General features: G+C 47.1%; 2 protein-coding genes across 4 annotated transcripts in view; both read right to left on the bottom strand.

Moving 5' to 3' along the window:
* The window catches only part of NAXD (NAD(P)HX dehydratase), a 48431-nt gene extending 37941 nt beyond the window's left edge, over positions 1–10490 (bottom strand). Inside the window, exons 1-3 of one of the 3 annotated variants that reach the window (XM_045283993.1) lie at positions 8684–9441; positions 6823–7197; positions 1664–1814 (exon numbers count right to left, since the gene is read on the bottom strand). In XM_045283993.1, coding sequence (XP_045139928.1) covers positions 1664–1814; positions 6823–7197; positions 8684–9158 — 1001 coding nt within the window. In that variant the 5' untranslated portion in view covers positions 9159–9441. Of the gene's footprint in view, positions 1–1663; positions 1815–6822; positions 7198–8683; positions 9442–10212 lie in introns of those variants that run through there. The other 2 variants (XM_013005136.3, XM_045283994.1) reach the window with 2 other exon arrangements.
* Positions 10491–11670: 1180 nt separating this feature from the next.
* Positions 11671–12255, bottom strand: LOC101642039 (methyl-CpG-binding domain protein 3-like 1). The gene is given in 1 exon segment (XM_013005084.1): positions 11671–12255. A coding segment is annotated over 1 exon segment (585 nt).
* Positions 12256–13341: the final 1086 nt, after the last annotated feature.

Below are 13341 nucleotides of genomic sequence, written 5' to 3'. Positions count from 1 at the left end.
GGACATATGGGCTAATATTGGACTTACGGACTTGATCTGGACTGGGCTGGGATGTTTTCTCAATATTCAATTGCTCTTCTATATAAAGCTCTTTCTTATATACATGAGTCTCTATGAATTTGTTTCTCTCGTCTACCCCAACTGACACATCTAACTACTCCCAAATTCTATAGTCAGTCAAGGCAGATGAAGGGGCTTCAAAAAGTTCGTGGAATCATGAAATGAAAAGCTAATGCAATTTTCCCATGAACTTTCTGAAGCCCCCTCACAGTACATCTGCAGTGGTGCAGGCAGCAGACCATCCACATACACTGCTCAAAGAATTTAGTACCGAAAAACTCAAAGTACTCCTACCCAGGCAAGAAGGGAAAACAAATAGCAATATATCTCGCAAGGCACAACGTTAAACTCAATAGCTATGAGCTCAGCTAAACATTCTCCATGTAACTCAGACAGCATAACACCAAAAAGAGCGGAGTGGGGACTCGACGCGGTCTAGAGGTCTCTCGACTTTCTGGAGGCACCGTGGGAAGAAGGGCCACTGAAAATGAACATTCTCCGCCTCTCCCCATTGCTTTATGGATTTGACTTAATTATAATAGTTAGAAGGGGAAGGCATTCACACACACTACTATTAATTTCAAAAAGAGAGGGAAGCCATTTGCTGTATTTGAAAGAAAAATAGAATTTGCAAAATAATTTTCAAAAATTAAAAATGGAAAAGCAAAGTAAAATAAAGAGTAAAAATAATAAATCTTAGAAAGTATTATCACATAGATGATAAATATGAACAGACTCATTCCTCCTATTAGAAAGGAGCATAAGATTGGGTTAAGAAAGGAAATCCAGCTACATATTACTTATAATAAATATACGTTACTTACAATACATATACCATATTACTTATAAGAAATATACTTTAATAAGTACACCTTAATATACTGTTGTCTGTTGCCCTCAAGTCAGTTCCAATTCATTGAAAGCCCATGTGTGCAGAGGGGACTGCTCCACAGGGTTCCAAGGCCGCGTGACCTTTTAGAAACAGAACCCCAGGCCTGTCTTCCAACGCATCTCTCAGTGGGCTTAAACCATGAACTTTCTGTTAGTCGGAGTACAGCGTTGTAACAATTTGTCACTCAGGGCTGCCTTAACCTCGTGAAAAACAATTGAGAGTACAAGGATAGGCAAAGAGCTAGGCCATAAGTGTGAACTAAAAGTATGCGAAAACAGAAATGGTAATTAAAATAGAACATAAGTAAATGACAGTGCTACTAGGACAAACAGGGCAAAGGGAAAATCCCTCTGTACACGGAACAGAACACAGCAGCGGAGGATAGAAATGCAGAAAGTAAAGCGGGACCCGAAGGAAGCAAAGCTCTGTCAAATTCAATAACCTCTAGGAATATCTTCAAATTCATCTGGTAACTAGGTGTTGAGCATCTTTATCCTGATTATAAAAGTAGTATATGCTTACCGTATGACGCCTGGTAACTACAGAGATGTATAAAATATTGGGTGCCATAATATCAAAATATTTAGAAATGATTACTAGGATTAAACTCGAGAGACAGGTAGGTAGGTGAATAGGTACATACATACCTGTGCATACACATACAAAGGCAGATGATACAGAAAATACTAACATTCCTCATTTGTCACTTACTCTTGACAGCCTCCAATTATGCCTATTCTTCCATCTTGTCCTTTGTGCTTTTTGGTAGTTAGAGGAGGTATAATATTTCGCACCAGCTGAAAAGTAGTTTCCATATCCTTTACGGAATGCCCTTTATGGAGGGAAAATGCTCTCTCTAAAACTGGAAAACAGGAAAATGACATTCATTCACAAAGATAAATATCTCTTGTCACATATAAAGGACAGAGACTTAAGTAAAATAATCCACCCATGAACTGAAATACTTTCCAAAGTTGGCTTAATATAAATGAATGCTATAGATTTTCAACCAGTGATTTCACCATTATTTCAGTAAACAAATGATATTCAGGAGCTACGACCTAACGCTAACATATGCTGTATGTTATACATATTGGGGAGACCCGGTAGTGGTTCTGCTGGTGTTAATGGTTAAGCATTGCACTACTAACCACAAGCTTGGCGGTTCAAACACACCAGCCGCTTTGAGGGAGAAAGATGAGTCTGATCCTATTAAGATTTTCCAAATCTCAAACTCACTGCCATCGAATTGAATCCGCCTCACAGTGCCCCTACAGAGCACAGAGCAGCGCCGCCTCTGTGGGTTTCTGACACTTAAGTCTTTACAGAAATAAAAGCCTAGGACACTCTGTATAGGTCACTCTCGGCTGGATTCGAATCGATGACAGTGGGTTTGGTTTTGGTTTGGGGTGACGAAGTGGCTAAGGTCTCGGCTGGAAGGTCAGCCATTAAACCACCAGCAGCTCCATAGGAAAGACATGGCGGTCCGCCTCGGGGACGGTTCTGGCCTGGGGAGCCCCTGGCACAGTTCTACCCTCCTAGAGGACCACCAGGGGTCCGAACCAACTCGACAGCACACACAACAGACCAAGGTCATTGCTGAAAGGCAACAGGCACTTTGGAAGAAAGCTTAATTTGTCCGAAATATTTAGAAGCTAAAATCCCAATGTTATTTGATAAACCATATATATTTATCATATTTCATTTTTCTTCTAAGTGTATCAGGTCTCTTTTATCCTCACAAATCAGAAAAGCAAGTTCTGATTTTTTACCTTCCACTGTCATATTCTGAAACCTGACAGAGCCACCCGATTGCTCCAGTCTGGTTTTCAGGTTGTATTTTCAAATGCTCATTTGCCAATTAGATATAACTTAGAAATTGCATTCTCGGTATAGGGCATAAGACAATGTATTGGGTTCCGAGTGTCATTTTTTTTAAATTGGCCATTTAAAACTACCTCTAAATAGCTATGTTTTCATTGGTCTTTCTTGAAAAGCTTCGTGCTTTGCTGTATTTTGCCTTAATATAAAAACAGCTCAGAAGTGAGAGAAATGATAGTTATTCTGTGCAGCCCAATGTGTGAAGAGATAACAGACACTCTTTCTAGGAAGCAAGGATCTTTGAAAATGCAAGCCATATTTTCCGCCAACAAGGTAGCTGGTTCATTTTATACTTCTCAGCCCAAACCAACACCCAAACCACTGCCATCAAGTCAACTCACAGTGACCCTACAGAAAGGACAGAGTAGAACTGCCCGTTTGAGTTTCCAAAAGTGTAAATCTTTATGGCAGTAGACAGCCTCATCTTTATCTCAGGAGCAGCTAGTAGGTTCAAACCATCGACTTCTTAATTAGCAGCCCAATGCTTACTAGCACCAACTATCTCAGCAGCTGAGAAAAAATTAGAGACCCGTCAACATTTCAGCCCAGCACCAAAAGCAGATCTACACGGTACAAGTTTTCATCTGTAGTAGAACTCTTTCCAATGTACTCTTTATTAAAACACCACATTTCATTCAGTGAAGTTACTAGCAAAAATGTTTCCCCAAGGAGTCGACGTGGACACCTTAGATCAGAGGGAAAATCTAGCAGTCAACCCTGTCGAGGCAAACACTTTCCCTCCTTGTTGCACACCAACAAAGGATTGAAACTCAAAACAGGATCACTCTGTAGATCTCCGGCCAAGAAATAGCAGGACAAGGCTTGCTCGGTGGTAAATACAGCTGGCTAATCCCTCTGCGCCGCGGTCTTTGATGGTAGCCCGCACTCTGCTCCCCGTGAACCAAGTACACGGCTCTCATCCCCAGCACTCCTTGCCAGCAGATCTGGAGCCGGGCCACACAGGCAGAGCTGGGTGACACTTGAGTTGACAAAAGCAACTCTTGCTCGGAATCTGTCTCCCTCTCCCAATTCGTCCCACTGCCTGTGTTTCCCACCCACACCCCAACTCCCTCGATCACCCACCCTCTTTTCACTACGACTGGGCACTGCTGGGTTGTGTAACTGCATGATGGTGAAACGCTCTTTCCCTGGCGCTGCCTTTGATGAGCTGCTGGAAAGGAATTAGCATCGCTATAATTAGACTTAACTCCAGTAGCACTGAATGCTGATGAAGAAGCTCTGCTGCTATGAAAACACTTAACATGTATTTGCCGCAAACCTTCACCCAGCTAGTGTGAGAACATACGACCAGTGGGGGCGGGGTGGTGGTAAAATAACTCCTAAATAGGAAGCGCCTACTCACGCCTTCGGATTCCTCTAAAGAAGCAATCCGGTTGCTGCACACACTTTAGGAACTGTCCACATGGAACCCAAACTTGCCGGTCATCCAAGGGCTGTCTTGGCTCCCTGATAACGTTTTGGGGTGGTTGTATCACTCCTTTTCACTAAATGCTAAATTCTCAGCTACACGGTCAATATTCCTACTAAGACCAAGTCCATTCTTTGTGTGATAGATAACATGCGTTAAAGATGTTTTTCACTAAATACTAAATTCTCAGCTACACATTAAATATTCCTACTAAGACCAAGTCCATTCTTTGTGTGATAGATAACATGCGTTAAAGATGCCTGGTCTCAAAGAGTTCTGCTGTTTCCAAGCTAGCATTTGAAGACGCTTTGGGAAGTGGTTATTGAGCTATTATATTACATTACTTAAGAATGAATTATACGCTGAGGCAGCCGGGGAAATGAAAGTCATCATTATTGTTTGTCAGTGAATAAAAAGACAGAAAAGTATAAAGTAGTTTAGAGGGTGTATATCCTAAGAGGCTGCTGGGTTCCAATTGCTGACTTAGATCCTAAAAGTTAAGTTCCCTCTCCCTGCCATCTATTAAAATGGGAATTGAAAAAAACAGAAAAACATGGATAAATGCATAACACTACTCTTAGGATTTCCCCCTAGTATTCAGTGATTTAAGCTTCTGTCCTCGAACTAGAATTCAAGATACATTATGAGCCTTGCATCAGTTACAGAGGTAAGTTTAATAAGCTTCTACAACAACAAAGAGTGAAGTTATTGGTACAAACTCTAAGCACAAATGATTTGTAAAAAAAACTATTTTCCAGAGTTTTTACAAACACATTTTTCTCTTTCTTTAAGTCAGGATAATGTTTACAGGGATCATAGTAAAAATTAAAGCTAGTATTGCTCTACTGAATTTCTAGGCAAGTTATAAAGTGACTAGTGACTTCAGGAAGTTTTACTATCTAGAGAAGCCCTGGGGGGTACAAATGATTTAGGATGAGAGTTAAGAGTTTACCCCCTGGGGCCTTGAAACAAAGACCTGGCAAACCACTTCCACAAGATGACCACTGAAAACCTCAAGGGCAAGTTCAATTCTGACACAAATGGGGCCGCCAAGAGTCTGCATCCCCTCGATGGCGATGGTTTGGTGGTTTGGTTTGACTGTCTAATGCCTGATCACTAAGGAAGAGGACAGAGAATGAGCACCATGAAGTCACAAAACCGAAGTACACAATCCAAACTCCCTCACGGTCACAGGTCAGAATACAACTGCTCCTTTGGGGTTCTGAGTCTTTAAGTCTTTGGGGGAGTAGACAGCAAACAGATGACGCGGCATGTCACCTTTCTCCCTCGGAATACCTGGTAGGTTTCAAACTGCTGCCTTGCGATTAGCAGTCGAACACATAACCCACTCTGCCACCGGGGTTCTGGAGTCTGTGATAAAAATCCCTCTAAGCAGGTTTAAAGTTATAGTTTTAAAGTAAGATACGTGTGTTTATTAAAATATTTACAGGCATAGAGTCGAGGTTCCTCTGTACCGTGGGCTGGAGGCTGTGGTGTGTATTGTAGGATATTTAGCTGAACCTTGACGCTACCGCAAGATGACACTAGTACACACGTCTCCCACCCAAGTCCTAACAACCCAAACTGTTTCTCCCCAAAACCCACTGATGGAGTCAATTCTGACTCATAGCAACCGTATCAACCCAAACCCAGACTTACTGCCATCGAGTCACTTCTAATGCATAAGTCACTCTAGAGGGGAGGGTAGAACTGCCCCTGTGGATTTCCAAAGCTGTAAATCTTTATGGGAGTAGAAAGCTTCGACTTTCTCCTGCCGAACAGCTCGTGATTTGGAACTGCCAGCCTTGTTAGTAGTCCACCAGGGACCCTCTCCATGATCGGAGCTCTGCCAAAGGCCCTGAGGCTCAAAAGCAGCCAACCGAGAACCACTGGTACAGATGTATGAATGCCACTTCAGCACTGTTACATATGCCAATGCCTCAAATTCATCATATGGAAAGTCATATAAAACATAGATGTGTTTAACATGTAAAACCACATCGGAATAAAACAATTTTGCTAGACCTCATATAAGACTGCCAAGCATTAACGTTTCATCGCAGTCCTTTTATACACCTGATGAAAATAATTCTTAAATTAATGGCAATGCTTGATGAACTGTTATCACCACAAGAAGAAAAGGAACATATCAATACATCTTTCAGAAGCGCTTCCTACTCCCAATTAGCTGGAATTCCAATCTTACAAATGTCTACAGTTTAAGTTTCAGAGGTAAAGCCTTTAACAACACTACAGACAAGTGATGAAATATTCCTTCTTTATATTAAAAAGGGCAAGTGGCAGGAACCAAAAGGCACAGTGGTGGTGCGGTGCTTAAGTCCTGGCTGGTACTCCAGGGCCAGCAGTGTGCCTCTGCACTGACCACCTCCGTCCCCTAGCGTCACTGCAATGGCTTGGTTTGGTTTTTTTATTGTTTATCATGAGCCAATATTTAACTACCTGTTTGTCCTTTGGCTGATATCCAGAAAATCACCCACCTATTTCCAAAAGGATTTGACCCAAAGCTAAGCTATCGATCGCTTGTCAAAATGTAATATACCTAGGGGAGGAGAAAGAGCTGCGGTCATAGCATTAAAAGTAATGTCATCTCCGTACGCCCGGTGGTGTGTCCGCTGCTGTGGTGGGCTGGCAGGCCTGGGCTGCGCCCTCTGGGAGACAGCGGAGGAAATCCCAGCCAACACTTGCCCCAACATCTGCAGCATCTGCAGCTCTCGGGCTCGCTCCGTCTCTCGGTGCTTGTCCTCCATTTTCAGCCTCTGCTCTTCGTACCGGAAGAACTTCTCTTCCGCATCCACACTTTGCTGTAAAAGCTTCCCCATCATCTTGTCCAGAGGTATACTGGTGTGGCGCTTTTTGGGTCTTTTTGGTTGAGAGAGATGAGGTGTGCTGGTCTGAGCACCGATATGCTTAAAGCCTACAAGTGTTAAAGCAAATAATGATTTTTGTTGTAACTCAAATGACAGCAGGTACACACAGCATCGCTTTCCCTTCTCTTCAACTTTATTAGAATAATATCCAGGGACTTAAATAACAGATACAGTATGGAATCGTTTGAACCATTGTAGGAGACAAACCTGAAGACACTCTTTTACCAAGGCCCAGGAAATAATTTTTCAGCCAAACTAAGAACTCACCACACCCATCAAAAGAAAAGTTCAATCCTTCACAAATGCACTGCAGGGCTGGAGAAGAATTCAAACATAAACATTGATGTGCCACAGGAGGAGAAAAAGGGCCTGACAAAGGCTGACTTGTCCTATAAGTAACTTTGTCTTTAGAACAATTGTGAGTCTGGAAAAACAGGTCGAGTCTGTCTGGTTTGTGTTTGTTTTACAGAAGTCTGGCTGAGGAGGGCTAGAGAATTAAGGGGATTTCTTAGGCTAGGCTGCTTTCTAGAATTACTGTCAATAACTGCTTCTGGTGTTGTCCTTGCTATTTCTCCGTGCCAAAAGCACCTGGAGTGAATGTGAATTTATAATTATTTAGCACTTCACAGAAGCCTTCGGGCTAAACAAGATATCCCCTCAAACTTAAGAGGGAGGGACAATTCATGATCTAGAACTTTACTTTTTGGTGAAAGCTTATTAGCAAGTCAGTCTTATAATGAAACCTCAAAGAAGCACAAAGAACCCGTGCTAATCAACCATGACTGTGTGAATTTAAGACAGAAAGTTGCCCCATCTACACACACACACACACACACACACACACCAAAAAAACCCCTAGGTTAGGGGCTGCTCAGTGGTGCTCAGAAACCTTTCTGTTTGCTAGGGCAATCATGTCCCAAGGAGAAACCAGCATTTGGAATTGGTGCACGGAAAAAACCCAAAAGGTTAAAAAGCCTTAACAATTACTCTCTAACTAGCATGTGTATGCTGTAAAAGTCACTCTAACCTGGGCTACAACTTTCCTTTTTACAGTGGCACAGGAGGGCATCTGATCCTTTGGGCCACGAACTCTAAAAGGCTGTGGAACCACTGGGGTGAATGACTTCTTTTCTCCGCTTGTCTGTTTTCTCTACAAAGGTAGATACTAACCATCGCCCCACCTCGTTGGGAGAAATGAGATGAACCAATCTCTAAGCCCTTAGCTGCATAAAAGATGAATTCATGTTCAACTGGTAGAGGGGGGAAAGGAAATCCTAGGAGGTGTTGTGGCCCAAACCATTAGAATTTGCCTTTTCAGTTCATGCCTCAATTCTTTTCTACAGTTTGTCCCATTTGCAAAGCCTGAGTTCAGGGGCTGACTGACTAAGGAATTCTGCAGTCCAACCGCCTAGTGGGAGATGAAGGTCTGAGGCAGGGGGGTGGGGTGCTTGATTAACCCTCCCTGGGATCTTTGGGGATAACCCTCTCCAAGGACCCCGACTCCCCCACGCCCTGGCCCAGGGCTGTACTCACCGTGGCCAGGCGGCACCGGGATGGCGAAGGGGGCACACTCCACCTTGACTGGATGCCCGGTGAAGGAAGAACCCTCGCCGGTCAAGGCCTTCTCCGCTGCCTGCTCCCGGCTCGTCTCCTCTTCCGGAGCGGGGCCTGCCCGAGGGGGCGCGGGGCCACCGGCGGCAGCGCGGGCGCCCAGGATGCTGTCCATCTCGTCGAAGAACTTGCAGGCCTTGCGCGCAGGCCCGCCCTTGGGCAGCCCGTCCTTCGCCTGGTAGTACTGGCGCTTCAAGCCCTTGATGCGGATGCGGCACTGCTCCGGGGTCCGGTCGAAGCCCACCTGGGCCAGCCGGCAGGCCACGTCCCGGTACACATGGCTGTTCCGAAAGTTCCCGTCCAGTGCGGACTGCACGTCCGCTTCGCCCCAGATACCCAGGAGGGCTTGGGTCTCCAGGTCGGACCACAGGAAGCCGCGGGTGTTGGCAATCATCATTCCAGCGCATGTAGGAACGGAGGGAGGGACCGCCAGCCCGGCAAAGGCAGGGAGAGGAGAAGCCAGACCCAGCGCCCACCGCTCGCCGGGCAGCCCACCGGACGGAGGCCAGCTCCGGATTGACACCACCAGGAGCCGGGGGACACGCACCCGGACGGAGCTTCACATTTCTTGCATAGACTGGAAAACCGGAGCCCCGCACGCCACCGCGGAAACAAACTTTAAACGGGGTGGTGGAGCAGCGCCCAGGGTCCCCATTCACATGCAAATCCAGTGGGGCGAGGGGACCCCGCGAAGACCCGGGCCCCAGGCCCCGACGCTGCGCTCCCACGGCCCCGGGGCCCGCTCACCCCAGGCGCTGCTGCAGCGGCTCAGTCACTAGCGCGGACCCGGTCGCCCGGACCCCAACCCTCCAGCGGCCAAGCCCGCGCCAATCTGGGCTCAGTTCCTGGTGCGGCCCGCGGCGATCCAAGCCTGCGGTCCCCCGAACGTGCCCTCCCCGGCTCCCCAGCCCCGCGCCCCGCGCCCCGGGGACGCCTCCCCGCGCGCGTCCCCTGCGCTGCACTCGCGACCCTTCCCAACGCGTCCGGCTCCCCTTCCCCGCCGCCTCCCTCCGCCTTTCGGTGCCACTCACGCACGGACGTCCCCGCCTCTGCTCGGGTGACAGGCAGAGGCGCCGCCTCCCCCAGTCTCGCTGGGGCTGCACCATGCGGGGAACGCCGGGCAGCGGGCTGAGGCCGCCGCGCGCCCAGGCCGGCCGGCCACCCGCTCGGCCTTCGGCCGGATCGCGCACAGAGACCGCGGGGCGGTGGGGGGCGCTCCCGGGGCGCCCGGCCCTCCTCCAGCGGCGCCCCCAGCGCACCACCCGCAGGCCGCTCTTCACGGCGGCGCACGGCTCAGCACGTTCTCGGCCAGTCTCCGGGGCGCGTCTCCCCGACGATCCCCGACCCTAGCACGCGGGCAGCTCCATTGCCAGTGTCGCCCGCAAGGAAATGGGGCACAGGCCACCCGGTTCCCTCCCGCTGGGGAGGAGCGGCCCCGAGGTGCAGCGTACCTGCGCGCAAGGGCAGCCAGGAGAGCGCGAGCGCGGAGAAGAGCAGCACTGTCATGGCCCCGCGGGTGGCCATCATCCAGGCTCCGACCCGAGTGATTATCCGCGGTCAGAGCGATGCCGGGTCCTTCTCCCCGGTAGGGCCTACACCGATCTTACCTAGCCTGCAGGCCGGGACCCAGAGGGCAGCGCGGGTTGCAAAGCCACCCAAGCGTCGAAGCACGACCATTGGCCGTTTCTTCCGGGTTCGCTCCGACCCGGAGCCGCAGCCGCCGCAGGAAACCGGCTCCCAACTTGCCGTGGGTCGGAGCTCCAGCTTTCCCCACCCCCGACTGGCCCTCCACCAATCGTCACTCGGTCTTCGGATGATTGACAGACGCGACGCCCAACTCGACCCGGCTGGGCTAGCGCTGAAGCTCTTGCCCCAGCTGGGGCCTGTAACAGGGTTTGGGTGTAAAGCAGGCTACAGAGTCAAGATGGGTCTTCATCCGTTCGGGGCCTATAAGCTTTTATGGTGTCTTTTTGGGCCATGGGACGTTATAAAAAAAGTGCCCATTATATGAAGAATGTGGCATCAGGTGTGGAGAAAGGCTTATTAACAACTTGTGATATGTAAATAACACACGTTACTTGCTGAAAGTGAGGAGAACTTGAAGCTGATGAAGATCAAATATTGGAGCCTTCAGTATGGATTACAACTCCATGTAAAGAAGACCCAAATTCTCACAACTGGACCAACGATAAATGGAGAAAAAGCTGAAGTTGTCAAAGATTTTTTTTTTCTTGCTTGGATCCTCAATCCATGCTTATGGAAGCAGCAGTTAATAGATATGTGGCACATGACCTCTTTAGAGTATTAAAAAGCAAGGATGCTACTTTGAGGACTAAGGTATGTCTGACCCAAACCATTGTCCTTTCAATTTCTGCATATGTATGTGAAAATTGGACATTGAATAAAAAAGACTGAAGAAGAAACAATGCATTTGAATTGTGGTGCTGGAGAAGGATATGAATTGCTAAAACGACAAACCTATATATCTTGGAAGAAGTAAGGCCAGAGAAGCAAGGCTCTCTGGCCTTACTTAGAGGCAATGATGGCCAGATTTTGTCTTACATACTTTGGATGTGCTGTCAGGAGAGACCAGTCTCTGGAGAAGGCCATCATGTTTGGTAAAGTAGAGAGGTAGTGAAAAAGAGGAAGGCAATGAAGGAGATGGATTGACATTGTGTTCGCAGCTATGGAACAATTGTGAGGATGGCGCAGGACCGCTCTGTTGTGTCTAGGGTCGCTGTGGGTCAGAATGGACTCAGTGCACCTAACAATAAGCACTAAGAAACTGAGACACAGAGCGATGGTATACTTTAAAATTTTGAGAGAACAAAGCAAAAAATATATAACATTGTGGATACTCCAACAATACTGATAAAGTACCAATCTCCATTTTGTTGTACTATCTTCTCTTAATATTTTTCAGGACATCCTTCTTGGCCCCTTACTTTCTCTGCCTCACTAGCAAGCCTGTCTGCAATCAGTGCTACTGCCAATCTCTCCCTTGCCGTCCGCACTGTTCTTTCCTGTGTCCTAATATCTTCATCGGTTACCAGAAATGGTTTGCAGAGGAGCTGTCAGATATCAAAACTGGATCCTGGGGTCATCCTTTCCAAATCTGAAGATGGGCTAGGAGTATTTACGGAGACAGAGGGCAGATCACAAGCAAATCCCGGGGGCAGGGAATCACCTGTGGAACTCGGTGTAATTTTTTGCAGCGCTTTGGCAAGACCCAAAGTACTGAAAAGTTCCCCTGTGCTGCTGTAGACCTGGAGTCCCTGGAGCCTCTTCTGCCAACAAACCTGCTGAGGCTTTTCCAAGTTCTCCTCCCACTGATGGCACCTGACTTCGTTGCCAGGTTGGGAAGTAATTCTAGTGACTGGTCTCTTGAATATGTAACTGGACATCCTCAAAGGGATTGAGATGTTTAAACCGGATTTTGGCTTGGCTTGAGTCAGAAAATCCCGTTGTCTCCTCTGTGAATTCTTCACCACCATCCTTCTTTTCCACTTACCCTATAAGTGGTGAAACTGGGTCAAAATGTAAATGAAACGTTTACTTTTGTGAACAATTATATTGGCCTATGTGGGCACACATCCTTCCTCTCTCTTCAGGATCAAGGCAACCTGCATCCTGGGACACTATCAAATAATCTAGCAATTACGCCAAGAAGAGAAGCTCAAATCCATGTTCTAGGGCTTCTCCAGATCATTGCTCTGCCGCCATCTCGAAAAATGTCCCTCTGCTCAACACGATGGAACGATTAACGTGTACAACATCTGAAGTATATGCCAATGAAATTATTTTAAAATAAATATGATTTTTTAAAAAAGAAAAAGTGAAAAAAAAAAAAAAGAAAGAAAAAGTGCCCAACTAGCAAGCAAGTCGCAGTAGGACCAGTCACCAGACTTGGCATTAGGCATAGAACTAAAAGAAACAAACAAACTCACTGCCTTGGAGCCAATTCTGACCCTTAGTGACCCTATAGGACAGATTAGCAATGCCCTTGTGGGCTTCACACGGGTGGAAAGCCTCATCTTGTGCTCGAGCTCCAGACTGGTGAAAAACACGCTCGCTGGCATACACACACTAAGCCGCGAAGTGGTCCCAACTATCCAACTGCCCTCCTGTGCATGGATGTCTAATCATCAAAAATTCTAACACAGTGCCTCCGAATTGTCTAATAATCAAGTGCCTGGTCTTGGCACAAGGGACTCCATCTTGAATCCGGCACCTTCTTGGTTCTCAGAACTCACCTCTCATGGGCCTCCCACACATCGGCCTCCCCTCCCCTCGCTGAAAATCACCAGTTCTGAGAACCAGACATCCCCGAGAAAGAATGTTCTTTGAAGATATGTTTACTGAACCCGCCCGGTACCTATAGATAAGATTAATGACCACTTCCCTGCATCCCTTGAAGATGTGTTTATTCCACCCATCCCAGACCTATAGATAAAATTAATGAGCGCTTCCCTTTGAAGTCCCTGTGTGCAGCTGTGCCTGCCACCAGGGGATATAAAAACGCAGCCAGAAATTCCCCTCGCGTGGTTTCATTAGCTCAATAAGCTCAATACCTGAGTTAG

This window comes from Echinops telfairi, unplaced genomic scaffold, assembly GCF_000313985.2.
Source record: "Echinops telfairi isolate 266 unplaced genomic scaffold, ASM31398v2 ScPeMD7_7467;HRSCAF=8505_1, whole genome shotgun sequence".
In the NCBI taxonomy this organism is placed as follows: Eukaryota; Metazoa; Chordata; class Mammalia; order Afrosoricida; family Tenrecidae; genus Echinops; species Echinops telfairi.
The sequence above is the reverse complement of the archived record's forward strand: the minus strand, read 5'-3'. Positions and strand labels throughout refer to the sequence as shown.